This window comes from Ambystoma mexicanum, chromosome 2p (assembly GCF_040938575.1).
Source record: "Ambystoma mexicanum isolate Mex_15411 chromosome 2p, UKY_AmexF1_1, whole genome shotgun sequence".
NCBI lineage: Eukaryota > Metazoa > Chordata > Amphibia > Caudata > Ambystomatidae > Ambystoma > Ambystoma mexicanum.
The window spans coordinates 1,200,938,397-1,200,951,659 of NC_090923.1; the positions used below are offsets into that span (position 1 = coordinate 1,200,938,397).

At 44.7% G+C, this 13,263-nt stretch overlaps 1 protein-coding gene across 1 annotated transcript in view; it reads right to left on the bottom strand.

Annotated features, from left to right (window-relative positions):
* Window positions 1–2,053: 2,053 nt before the first annotated feature.
* TKTL1 (transketolase like 1) overlaps window positions 2,054–13,263 on the bottom strand; it is a 55,721-nt gene continuing 44,511 nt past the window's right edge. The window contains exons 13-14 of the mRNA XM_069645429.1: window positions 3,347–3,466; window positions 2,054–3,044 (exon numbers count right to left, since the gene is read on the bottom strand). Of these exons, the coding sequence (XP_069501530.1) occupies window positions 2,872–3,044; window positions 3,347–3,466 (293 nt within the window). The 3' untranslated portion in view covers window positions 2,054–2,871. The remainder of the gene's footprint in view (window positions 3,045–3,346; window positions 3,467–13,263) is intronic.

Genomic DNA, 13,263 nt, shown 5'->3' on the forward strand with positions numbered 1-13,263 from the left:
CCCCAGGGTCAGGTGGCCTAACAAACAGTGTATTGAAGGAAAATCTGGAACAATGGGCCGAATTTATTTACTATTTCAGAGGATAGCAAGAGAGGAGAAGAAAAAAAAAAAAAAAAAAAAAAAAAAAAAAAAAACACCCCTTCCTGGAAGGCGGTCTGGGTGGTTTCAATTTTCAAGAAGGACATGCTGCCCTCCTGGATGCACTGGGCAAACTTGTTGCCACTCTAGTTTTAACACAGCTTACTAGATGGGCGAATGAGTCAGGAGGTTTAGATCCCCAGCAGACTGGTTTCATTAAGGGCATAGGAACTTCTCTCAATTTTTCCTGCTGAAAATGCAGGTGATTAGGGGAAACTAAAATAAGCATAGCATTCATTGATTACAGCAGGCCTTTGACAGCATCAGCAAGGAAAGATTGTGGGAAAACTTGAACGTTGGCAATGCCTGGTAGACGTGCTCCAGCCCATAAAGGAGCAATTAGGACATAGTGGCCTTACCCAGGGCCACCCTTTAGCAGCTGCCCTGTTTAACCTGTATATCAGATTTAAGCACAGATCAGGCTCATGTTATAGCGTACCCTGCCAAGATTAACTGAACCCCCAATAACTTGGGTTCTGTATGCAGATTGGATTCTAATCAAAACTCCTATAGGCCTCCAGGGGAGACTCATTTCCCCCCCAGCAGTATATTAAGATCAATGACTCATATCAACATAAAGAAAAAAATTCAAGTCATGCTCTTAAATTTCAGTAAAAAGAATCAAAACACTAACTCCAAACCAGAATGGAGGCTCAAATGTATAGAATCCATTATGTTTTTGGGAGTACGAGTTAACCAGTTCCTGATTGAGACCCCTTTGGGTCAAGAGCCTGATACTAGCCGCTCAGGGTACGTTTCTGCATGGTAGATAGGAACCATTGAAAAGCTACCACATCTTTTTTATACCATGAAAGTGGTGCTGATTGTTATGGAGCCGGAGCCAAGAACAGGCTATACATTCCATGGCAAGTCTGGGAAACAGAGGGAACCTTCTGGGAAAGAAAGTCCTCCGTCATCTGAGTAGACTGCCCCTGGCATCAATCCAGTTTGAGTTGGGCCTACAGTCGCTATATGCAGTGAACCTCTGCAAGTCACTAACATTTCGAAATCTCTCATTGCAAAATTGGTCTTCCCTACTTGAAATTCTAGGAGGCGTCCCAGGAAGAGACTGCAATGGCCATTTTTGGAAAGGGAAATGTTTGAGTAAATTGAACGTGGCATTAGAACAAAGAATCACTAATCTTGTGGAAGTGAAAATGCAACGAGATAATTGGATATCAAGCCAACAGAAAAGAAATAAAGTAAACCGAGGCTGAAACACAAGGTGAAACTAGGATGATGAAATCGATCCCACAATATTTGTTAAAATGTCCTTGTAGAAAATATTTATGAGATGGGTACCAACTACAGAAGTTCTGGTTACTCAGAAACAGTCTGTTACAATCTTCAAGACTCTACCGAGTCTTGTAACAGTTTCCTGTATGGGCCTTGTAGCCCAGAGAACTTCCTACTTCGAAGAAATCCGCAAAGGGGTGGAAAATCTGCAAATGCTATTGTTGGGTGAAAACCGTTCGCCAATTTTTGCTGTGGTGAAATTTATTATGGTATTCTGGAGGTAGAAAATAAATTAGCCATGATGGGGGCGAGCACAAAAGGTAAAAAAAAAAAACTGAATACAGACCTCTGGCTTCTCCCTTGCCGTGGACCGTCATATCCCTATGCCCCAAAATAAAATCTTAGTAGATGTCATAGAGGTTGGGGGACGGGGGAATGTAATGCTCCAATCCTGATTTATGCGTTTTGATTGCATTTGAGTTTCTGTTTATGCTGTGCCCCCCTCCCTTTTTGTAAGAAATTATGAGATTGGAAGGTTTATAATAAACCCAAAAAAAAACCTGCCCTTTAAGCACCCATATTCAACAACCATAGTAGTGAAGGCCTCAACCAATGGTTCAGGTGTATCCATTCTATGCATCACAATTGAAATTATAAAAGAATCACGACAGTACAGCAGCATGGTTTCAAGTTTATTACTACGTCATTAAGTGCAGGAGACATTGTGTGGTCCTCAAAATATTGGTCACTGAATAATGAGGTTGCTTTGAAAGGGATTTACAATTATTTCTAGTACAAAAGTAATTGTCTATGACTGAGGGACATTAGTCAAAAGGTAAATCACAAGTGCTAAGATACAATATGTTGACATCAGAATTGCATTAATTTTTCAGGGTAGCCACACTGGGGCAGCCATGAAGACCCGTTTCAGAGTCCAAGCCCCCACCTTTACAATGGAAGCAGACGGACAGCCACAAGCGAGGCACATCAGGAAAACCAGACCGTAACTGCAACACTCCCAACTACACTGGTGAAAGATGCCGCAGATCAAGCAACCGGCACCCAACCAAAATTGCACGACTCTCAGCTCATTCACTTTGAGTGAAGCCCGCCATGGAACCAAGGTCAGTTTTATTGTAGCATGTGCAATAGCCAAGCAATACGTTTGTTATTGAATCATCTCCTCTATGGCCTACCTTAAAGGGTCTCTGAAGCAGAGGCCAGGGCCTTAGTACACAAGTAAAGTATGCTGCCCAGTAATGTTTCTGGCCAGTAGGTGCTAGGTTATTTCTGAAACAAAGTGAACTCAGCAGCATACCTTTCAGAAGTGATATAACCAAGAAAGTCCGAACAGTTAGTTGCTGCCTACAATATTCTAATCTTGGGACATTTGCAATTTTAGATCAATCGTGTTAGCAGACTTACTGGGCTGTTGTAGCACTGGGTCAAACATAGTCCTACCACAGGTGAATAACAAAAGGGCAACTGGTCCCGAACTCAGTTTGCAAAGGTAGATTTCACAGCTTCCACTATACATTTTGCACTGATGCCAAACATATCCAAGAGTTCATTAGGCTTCCCACTTCGTGGCACACGATTCACAGCAAGGTGCTGAACAAGGATTCCTGGTTCTTCAGAAACTGCTGCTGCTACAGCCTCGCCAATGCCACCTGTTGTGTGTAAAAATAGAAAATGTTAGCAGCAATCGTCCATTATTCACAAGAGCTTGTAATGTCTGCATTTTGCAGAATCCAAGCAAATGGATACGCGTCTGCTTCACAAAAGGCCAAACCACAGAAACCGACTAGCTCGAGGACAGTCACTATTGAGACAACTGCAAGATACAGGGAATTCCGAGACAACATACTTCGTTACAAAGCTGTCACACCTTGACACCAAGCAAACTGTATAATCAGCACATCATGTAGGACAAGCAACACCTGAATACCGCTCAATCTGGCCAAGCACCTACCCTCTCTGTAGTGGTCTTCTACTGTGATAATGCGTCCTCCTGTTGCTCTGGCACTGGAAAGGATAGTGGTTGCATCCAGTGGTTTGATGGTGAAGGGATCAAGCACACGTACAGGAATACCTGCAAATAATTTAGTACAGGAGTCTGTAAACCAACTGAATCACCAGTTTGAAGCAACATCGACCCCCGAGCCCCTCAGAAAGTGAACCTGGAGCATTTACCTGATAAAGTGTCATACATTGTGGCCAAGGAAAGGAGTGCATGCACTAAAGCATTATGGGAAGCAATTGCAGTCCCTCCCAGCTTCATTTCTGTTTAGTGATTACTCACCCACACTTGCACCATCAGGCTAAATTGACACTATATGCTCAGCAGATGGCCAACATCAAGTACTTTGTACAAAGCACACAGAAACTGCCATTTTAAGAACAAGAACGTTCACTATAAAGCAATGGCTTATCAGCAAGACAAAATGTACGAGGGCCAACTTCACAAATCTTGGGGTGCAGTGCTTCAAAGAGGGGCAACCTTCACGGACTTGGTGGGGCAAACCTATTTGTAGGTGGGCCCCTGCCATATGCAGGAACTAGTGTCGGGTCAGCAGAAAACAGTTTTAAGCACATGGGGCAGTGCCATTGCACATTTTTTAAAATTGTTCCAGGGACCAGGCTAAAAACCGACGACGGCATAAAGCCCCAAAAAAAAAAAAATAAACTGGAGAAAGGGTTGTAGGAATATAAAGAAATGAAATTCACCAAACTGGCTCTCAGTGCTATGATCCATTGGTCAAAGCATGGTGACCGCAACTTAAGCATTCTGCCTCCCACCATAGTCTACATTCACAACTCCAGTACTGCAACACAAGTTGCACAATGGGATTTACTGCACAACCCAAAGACAAAATGTCCCTAAACACCACACTAACAAAACTCAATACTCTCCACACTAAACCCCAAACAATTTCAATAATTATCTTAGAACTCCTATTAAGCACTGCGCCACAAAACTTACATTGCACAACAGTACTCCATCTTACAACTGTGCACAGCGATGTTTGCAGCGCCACCACCCCCCAACCACATCTTTTGCAGACCCGGAAGCACCAAAAAAAAAAAAAAAACCACACCACCTGCCATTGACATGCACAAGTTTATTTTACAGTGGGACAGCACTCTTGTTGGCCCAAGCAACGTCAGCAATTTGCAGCACCAGGGGAGTAAAGCAATGTTTCTTTTACAGTCTGTCCTCTGCACTAGAATCTAAGGCGGCACGCTTACCTGGTGAGACTCAAAATTCCCCATCTTCAAAATCAAATATGGCAACGGCATGAGTGCCAGTGAAACAAGATTGGTGCTCAGGGTGATAGCCTTTGGGGAACTAACAGAAGGACAAAGACACCATTTGATCCCAAGGAATACATCTGCATATAACAGTCTTGATAGTGTGAAATGAATCACGAATACGCCGAAGTTTTTCCCCCGTTAATGTTCCCAGGAGCACAGGTTAACCAATATTTAGGTTTTGGTTTACAAGGACCACAGCAATACTGTCTTAGTATTGCATTGTACACACATCGCCTAGTACAGCAAAGCAACTCTGTGCAACTCCTGCTAGAAAAACGAAAAGGTCCAAAACCATTTTAGCACCCATGAAGGGACTGCAAGCCTGACAAATGTTATACCACAATATGCCGTTAAGCAGGATGTTAACGTTGCACCATCCACAGCAAACACTGCTTATCAAGTTCAAGGGCAGAAGCCCTTTTTGGGATTCAAATGGCCATTTGTATGGAACAGAGAGTATTCTTTTTGGCTTTCCTGGCTTGTTGACCTCATTCTTGCAGTCTAGGGACTCAATAGGTCCTCCTGCAACCCTTGTGCCGTCCATGCTAGAGCAGTGTGTCGAGTAGGCTCGAGTCATTGGTTGAGTGGGGTAGGAAATCCTAATAGCTACCAATGCATTGTGGTGGTCATGCTTGCCACACATTGTTTCTGGGCTTTCCCTTTGTCTTGGGAAACGAGGCATGGCTGGTGTGCGTCCCTAGACCCGAGCGCATTAAGGAGCGGTTTAGACTGTACCCTAGTGCTAGACATGCTAATGCAAAAGCTGTGTGGGTTGTGTTTTTTTTGGGTTCAAACCTGCTTGGTTGGCCGCAACAGCTTTGTCAGGGGTAACCCTTGGGGTTAAGAGGGCTGCCTTGAGCCAGTCATGAGTGAATACCTTTCCCTCACTTACGCTGTTTTTTTTTTAACTAGCTGGAAGATTTGGCCAAGAAGCTGCTGGGGGAAGGTCGTACTGTCTGGCGACTAGTCCTCCCCCATGTCCGTCATTTGATGGGCTGATGTATGATGAAGGAAGAAGGAACAGTTTCTGGTCAGCCGCCGCCCCCCCCAACCCCACTCTTCTCCAAATTACCACTGTAGTAATGCACCTTGGGGGAAGGACCTGCTGCGGTTCAGACAGATTACGGAACATCACTATCCCTGCAACAGTTCACCTGTGCTATCCTGGCTAACTTCCGCCATCTGCCCCTGCATCATGTGATCGTTTCTGCTGGCAGACCCCTCTGAACCGCCCCAGACTCACTTGGTCAGTTTCTTTGGATACCCATGCCTCCTGGGTGCAGTCGTTGCATCTGGGTCACTCTTGGTTCTTAGTTTTGGGCTGTTGGTCCAGCGTTCAAATCAACTCGAATATGCATTACTCCGACTTTTCATATTCACCATTATCCTTTTATAGCTCAGTATTCCAAGTGAAATGCAAGCCTGCCCATGGTTAATTTGTGACTAGTGTTCCCATGGGGTGGGATGTAGAGTGGCCAGTCGGTCTGAAGGGTATCCTGCATTTTGGTTGGCCTACTTGGTCATGTTTTGAAGGAGTCTCCCCTGTCCCCCTAAGCATTCTATTGAGTAGACCAGTATCATTTTACACTCTAGCGGTTGAAGTCCCACGCCACACCTGCCCCCAATGTGGAATGACTCCATGCATTCCATTTGACTCTAGTGATCACCATTTCTCCCAACCACTTAGCATTACAGTAAGGCCTGTGAAGGTAACAGTTTTAAAACTCAGTACTTATTTGATGTAACACTACTCAACGGTTCGATTATCCAGTTAGCAAATAAACAGGAATTACATGGTGGCACCACACCATTTGTGGCAGTATAGAGGGGAATTTCAGGCGGCTAAAGTTCTTGGTGGAGCTTGGGAAACTGGAAGCACCAGTGAAGTATGTGGCTTAAGAAGGGTTGTGTCAGTGCACTCTGCTTATTCAGCTTGTACTGGTCCGATTCGATAGAGCACTTGACTGTCATGCCGTCCAACCCAAATTAGAGGCTTTAGAGTCCCAGCACTTGTTTGCAGACGATAAAGTCCTTTTTTCGATAATACTTTGACTACAACATGCCACGAATTCACTAAATAAATTGACGAGCCTCAATGATTCGTCACTGGTACAAGAATGAAAAAATGCATAGAGATAGATGCATTGAAAATAACTTGGTTTTAGAACTAGTAATAAGGGAACGCAGCGGTTTTCAAATTGCCAGACTAAAATGAGCACCCCTCTACACTCAAAGTAGGACATTTTTTAATATGTCGCAAACATGGAAAGTGATTCCCGCCATGTTGTATTACTGGTAGCCTCTTGAAAATTTAAAAGTCTCTTCTGGAAAAGACATTAAACCACACCTTTGTACTAATTTCATGTCATGGTGCAAATTTTAAAAGTAATATTTTAATTGAACATGAGAAATTAAATTGACATTCAAGTGTTTCATAACAAATTGAGGATTTGGATTGTGGTTCTGGCATGGGTTGTGGGGGCACCATAAGTCACCCATAATAGCTTTGGTAAAAGTTTAATTTGCTATTCATATGACCGGATTAATTGCTGCAGATTATTTATCCTACAAAATAGTTAACTTGATCAAAGGAGGATTTTTATGGAAAAATATTAACGTACATATTAATAGAGTAGCATATTTGATTCAATACTAGAAATGAATTGTACATTGAAGGTTTTTGTACGTGTTAAAGTTTAAACTGGAAACAAATACAATGTATATGTATTTTATGCGCATCATTAATCAGCTGTGTGGTGTACTCATTGTGTACATTGGGAGCCCAGCATTAACTATCCATCAGCCTTCTTATCTACCCCCTTGAGTGAAGCCCGGACTGCTGCAACAGTTACCAAAATTAGAGAGCCTGGCTTAGTTCGCTTTGGGGGGAAATCCTTAGACCCCCCCCCACCCCCCCAACAGGAAGCGGTTCTATGTGATTGGTCAAATAAATGTATATAAGAAAAGGAGCTGCTGAAAATAAACATTGGTATCCTGATGCTGCCCAGCAGCTCCCAATGACTTTTGTCCTCCCATGACAGCTTGGAAGAGGAGCAGGTCCCTTCAGCAATGGCCCAAGCACCCGCTTTAGACCCTAGATTAGTGTAGAATGAAGGCGGACAGGGCCGAGTGTGGTTAACAGACTGGGGCCTTACAAGATAGTTATTACAATGCAGTCTCCAAGTGTCCAATTTAAACAAAATACAGCTCACTTAACCTGAACCCTGCCCCCCTTTATGTATATCCTACAATAACACGCCATGTACGGGCCAGAAATTGCAAGCATGTTCCACTTCGAGGATCCTCAACTCACAGCCATGCAATTCTGCACATGTGTCGGCTCTTAAGTCACTTTGGATAGAAACACCATTCAAAGTAGTCACATTATGCAGACACCTGTTTGGCCTTTCTGCCAATCCAACCTTCCAACAGTCCAGTTGTATAAAAGCTCCAAGGTGTTGTAGTAAGACCACGCGATACTAGGTTAGTGTCCGATAAAGACCTAAGCGAATGCTGCACATACTGAATATTGTGTAAAGTATGAAGGCAAACCTACCACATGATTGATTATATGCCAACATGGAAGCACAGCTGTAAACTATAGCAATGCAGCAATCTCAACATTAGCAGTCGCCCTATACTTTATTCGTAACCATTGGGTTAATTGAGAACTAGGACCAACCCCATCAGACTGAAAAAATGCCATTGAGCAGCCAAACGATGCTAAGATTTTCTACATGAAATGCATCCAAGTCTTCTTAAAAGCATATCCATCCTCCAATTTCAGTAGGAGGATTTTACAGTTGCATGGTCACACGTCGGTTGAGGGCAAACATGCTTAAGCTTACAATTAGAACTAAACACGTGCAACAGGAACCGAAGTGAAAGACATTCTTTTCAGTGTTGTCATCAATATAGTGCATCAAGGTCACTAAATGCAATGGCCTTATCACGTCAAGCAAATCCGCTATCATGTTCAAAATGCACGTCTGTCAAGTCCCTTTAGAAATCTGCAAAGTATGATTCATTTAACTGATGCAAGACCACTTTATCACGATTTAATAAAATACATTTTTGCCACTGGCCCAGATAAGGAACTATACTTGTTAAATGGCATGTGCAGTAAAAGCATGTGAATCATGCCGACCACTCCTTCACCAACTTCCAAGCTAATAAAAAAAGGACCTGCATGTGGAATTTCTGCGAGAAATTAGTCTTTCCCATCCAACACTGAGCGGTCAAGACCTACATTTTCCAATGACTATTAGAACAAATTCACCAATGCCCCAAAATCCTCTGTATAGAGTGGAGGAGGTTCCAGAGTACTGAAAGTTATCTACTTTTTTTCCCCTTCCTACCAAGCTTATTCTGGAATTGGCTTACAAGCTGTGTCGCAGACTAGAATCAATGTCTTCGAATGGATTGTGTGCGTCCACGTATTTCTCATCTTATAATCATCCTTCCAGCTGCTTTGACAGGGGGTGCTGTGCGCAGATTTCATTCAAGGGCTTCTGTTCCATCAGTATAAATAGTGCATGCAGCACCTGTCGTCATCATTTCCACTTTTCCGAGCCAAGGCTTTGGAGAATTACGACACGCTTCAGTTCAGCGAGTCAGCTATTTTCAATCAACGAAAATGTTTTCCCAGTCCGCTCCATCAACGCCCAAGACAGGCTTCAAGAAGTGCCAAGAACGTATCGAAGCCGTTGACCACGGACCATTTCATACATCTGTGGTGTCTTGGTACTTGCCACCTGTCTTGGTACTTGTCACCTTACCTCTGACTAACTCCTGTCATGTGATGACAGGAAATCCAGAGTGAGCATAAAGGTAAAATTGGTGGTGGGGAGGTTGCCTTTCGAAGAGCTCCAAAAGAAAGGCCAATGAGTCGCGAGCTTCTCAATGGAAGAGATCTCGATTGAGAAGTCGATTGCACCATTCTTCGAAGAAGGCCAAGAAACCACCTCATAGGTCCCATTTTAGTGACTGCTCGGTTGAGTTATCAAAATGTCCAACTCGGACTGCCCAGCAAAGTGGGATGAGTTTCTTAAAGAAATGCTTAATCTGCGAGAATGAGCCATAAACTGGAAGAGCATTGAGAAAGATCTTAATCTGATGAGAATTCATTGAGGGCTTCAACAAATCAGGAATCCAGTCCATTGAGGGTTCCTTTGGAAAAAAAAAGCGACAGCATCTGTGTCGGAGCGGTTAACGCCAGTGGCGACGTTGACTTCAAAAATCGACTCCAAAGTCGCTGTCGACAATTTCCTCGAAGCCAACAGTAACCCAGCAAAAGGTTTTTTCAACCCTTGCCAAAGTCTTTAAACTCCAAGAAGAAAATGAACCTTCAGATGATACCACCAGCAGTAAATGACATGCTCACCGTAATAGCATTTCTGATGATTGCATCTGCTTAGATTCACATGCTGTGCATATGGTCCGACATCCAGTGGTAGCCGCAGAGTATTGCATCTCGTCTTTCGGGGGCGTTGGCATAGGTGTCTGTAACACTATCCCTATAGTGATGTGTAGTGTACCCAGAATCCCTCATGCAACGAGTTCCCTCCGATTGTATTTTTTCAGCCCTGAAGGCAATTTTGAGTACACAAAGAGAAAGTAGTAAGACGTCCATGTTCGTTCCACCAGAGCGGGGAAGGAAGGGTGGGCACATGTGAATCTAAGCAAATCATTAGAAACGCTATTACGGTGAGTAATGCAGGTCTTCTGATCCTTGTTAATCTGCTTAGAATCACATGCTGTGCATAGACTAGCGAGCAGTACCCAGGCGGGTTATGAGAAGGAACAGTAGTGAAAAGATGTCTTAATACTGCTTGTCCCACCTGAGAATCAGATCTAGAATGAGTGTCTAGGCAGTCGTGTTTTGTAAAGATGTGTACAGCACTCCGGGTTGCCGCTTTGCAAATGGACTCTAGGGAAACATTGGCAATGAATGCTATGGAAGCCCCAGTGCCCAGAGTAGTGTGCTCTAGGCTTGAAGGGCAGTTAGCAAGAGTATAACAGTGATGCATTTGACAATCCACCTTGAGATAGCCGATTTAGAGACAGGCTCCCTTCTCTACCAGCTGCTACTGAAACGAAAAACTGTGTCTTTCTCAGTGTTTTCGTTCTTTCCAGGTAAAACATGACACATCTAGTGTGTGTAGGCTTCTTTCGGCCATGCCAGTGGGATTCTGGAAGAAATTGGGTAGTTTGATTGATTCACATTGAACTTCGAAATGAATTTTGGCGCAAAACGGGTATGAGTGCGCAGAGCCACATTATCCTTGGTGTAACAAAAGGGTCTAGACCTGAAAGGGCCTGTAGTTCACCAATTCTAATAGAAGTGATAGCCACTAGAAAGGCCGTTTTATTTAGACTTGCTTTATGCATTGGTTCAAAGGGAGACCCCATGAGTCTGGTCAATAACACATTTAGATCCCATACGGGAGCTGGGTTAGAAACAGGGGGGATTGGGGGGGATGAATCCTCTTAACCCCTTCCATAAAAGCCTTAATGACAGTATCTTCCACCATAACACCTTCAGTTGTTACTGTGTAGGCTGAGAGAGCAGCTAGGTGAACCTTTACGGAATTAAACACAGTCCTGAATCTAACAAGTGGGCCAGGTACAATGCGAGTAAGCGAGCAGTCAGGTTGATGCCCTTGGTATTGCACCAGATGACAAAGCGTTTCCACTTGCTGGAATAGCAATACCGGGTGTTTCCTAGCTTCCCCAAGTAAGTCCATGCATCTCTGAGGGAGTTGAAGGTGTCCGAACTATGACCTCAGGAGCAAGGCCACGAAGTTCAGAGTTTGTGGGCATTGGTGCCGTGTTTCTCCTCTGTCCTGAGACATGTTGAACAGGCAGGGCAACTTCGCAGGAGGGGGAGACATCAGATTAGAGAACCAGGGTTGGCGGGGCCACCAATATCATGGTGACTGGTTCCTGGCGCAATCTTGATGAGTAGGGGAGGCAGGGGCAAAAGCGCAAACAAATTTCCCTGACCATGTTATCCAGAGCCCGCTGCCCTTGGAGCGGTTCTGGGGTACCTGTAGGCATAGTCTTGGCATTGAGTGGCGAATAAGTCGATCTCTGGAAAGCCCCATTCTGCAAAGACGTTGGAGACAAGGTCTTCGTGTAGACGCCTTTCGTACTCCATGGGTAGTGTGTGGGGGGGGGGGGGGGGTTCACCTGGAATGTGTTGGAAACAGCAGGAACATCTGGTGTTTGGGGGCCCACATCCAAATGTTCTGGGACAGCTTGGATACCCCTGGAGAGTGCTCCCTGGTTTAGGTAATACATGGCTGTGGTGCTGTCTGTCCAGATCAGAACTGTCTTCCCCTGTAGCTGAGTCTGAAAGGCCTTCAGTGCTTTGAATGCGGTTAATAGCGCCAATAGGTCTATGTGGTTGGACGCTACTTGTGGGTAATACACAATGCGCTGTCTGCTGTAGCATATGAGCGCGAGCGATGCGCCTGTCATGAGAATAGCTTCTACTGCAGGAGTGGTGAAGGTCTTCCCCCTCCAGGAGGTTTTACCTTGACCACCGCAAAGAGAGAATGAGGGCTGGCGAGACAACTACCAGATCTTCCCATTGCCCGCTGGCCTGACACCACTGGCTGTTGAGCCACTCTTGCATGGGATGCAGCCACGCGTGAGGAACTAAAGAATTGCATGATGCCATCATTCCTAGGAGTTGCATGGCCTTGTGTACCGTCACTTCCCGACTGGCTACATATTGAGGGATCTGAAACAGCATTTTCTGAACCCTCTCTGAGGTGAAGGCGAGGCAGTCTTTGGTCCGAATTAGAGCCCCAGAAACTGATTTGACTGGGGTCCAAGCTGGATTTCTTCTCGTTGGAGAATCCCGGACCAAGGTCTATTGTCTTCCGAGTGTTCAATAGGCAGGTTTCAAAAGAGTCCCCTGTTATGAGCTAGTCGTCGTGGAAAGGTTAAACCGGGACAGATAGTCTGCAGGTGAGCTGCGGCTACTGCCAGCAGCATTGTAAACACCCTTGGCGCCGAAGCAATGCCCAAGGGGAGTACTTTGAATTGATAGTGCCGTTCCTTTATCATGAACCTTCGATATTTTTCTGTGCGCTGGCAACATTGAAATATGAAAGTATGCATCTTTCATGCCAGTGTCACCATGTAATCCCCCGTTTCAACAGTGGGATTACTTCCTGCAGAGTTACCATACGAAATTTAAGAATTGGTATGGCTTGGCTGGAGGGGGATTTTGATATCCTCCACAAAGTCCTGTTCAGGCAAAGCCTCCTGGTGGCAATTTGAAATTATTCAGCCGCCTTTAATCCGATTGTCCACTGGGAAAGCCTGGCGGGCCAGAGTGGAGGGAGGTGAATCCAAACATAGGCCATCAGGGTCCTGGTCGTAAGTAGGAAGCACCCATGGTTCCGCCTCAACCTGGTGACTGTCTTCCCAGTCTCCCGTGGGATCCGCCTGTTCATCCACAGTGTAGTTCTGTAGGAAGTTGGAATCCTCCTCATCATAAATGTCCCAATACATATCCATCTGGATCTCGGCTTCAGGGTGGATGGAAGTGTAATCCTCCTG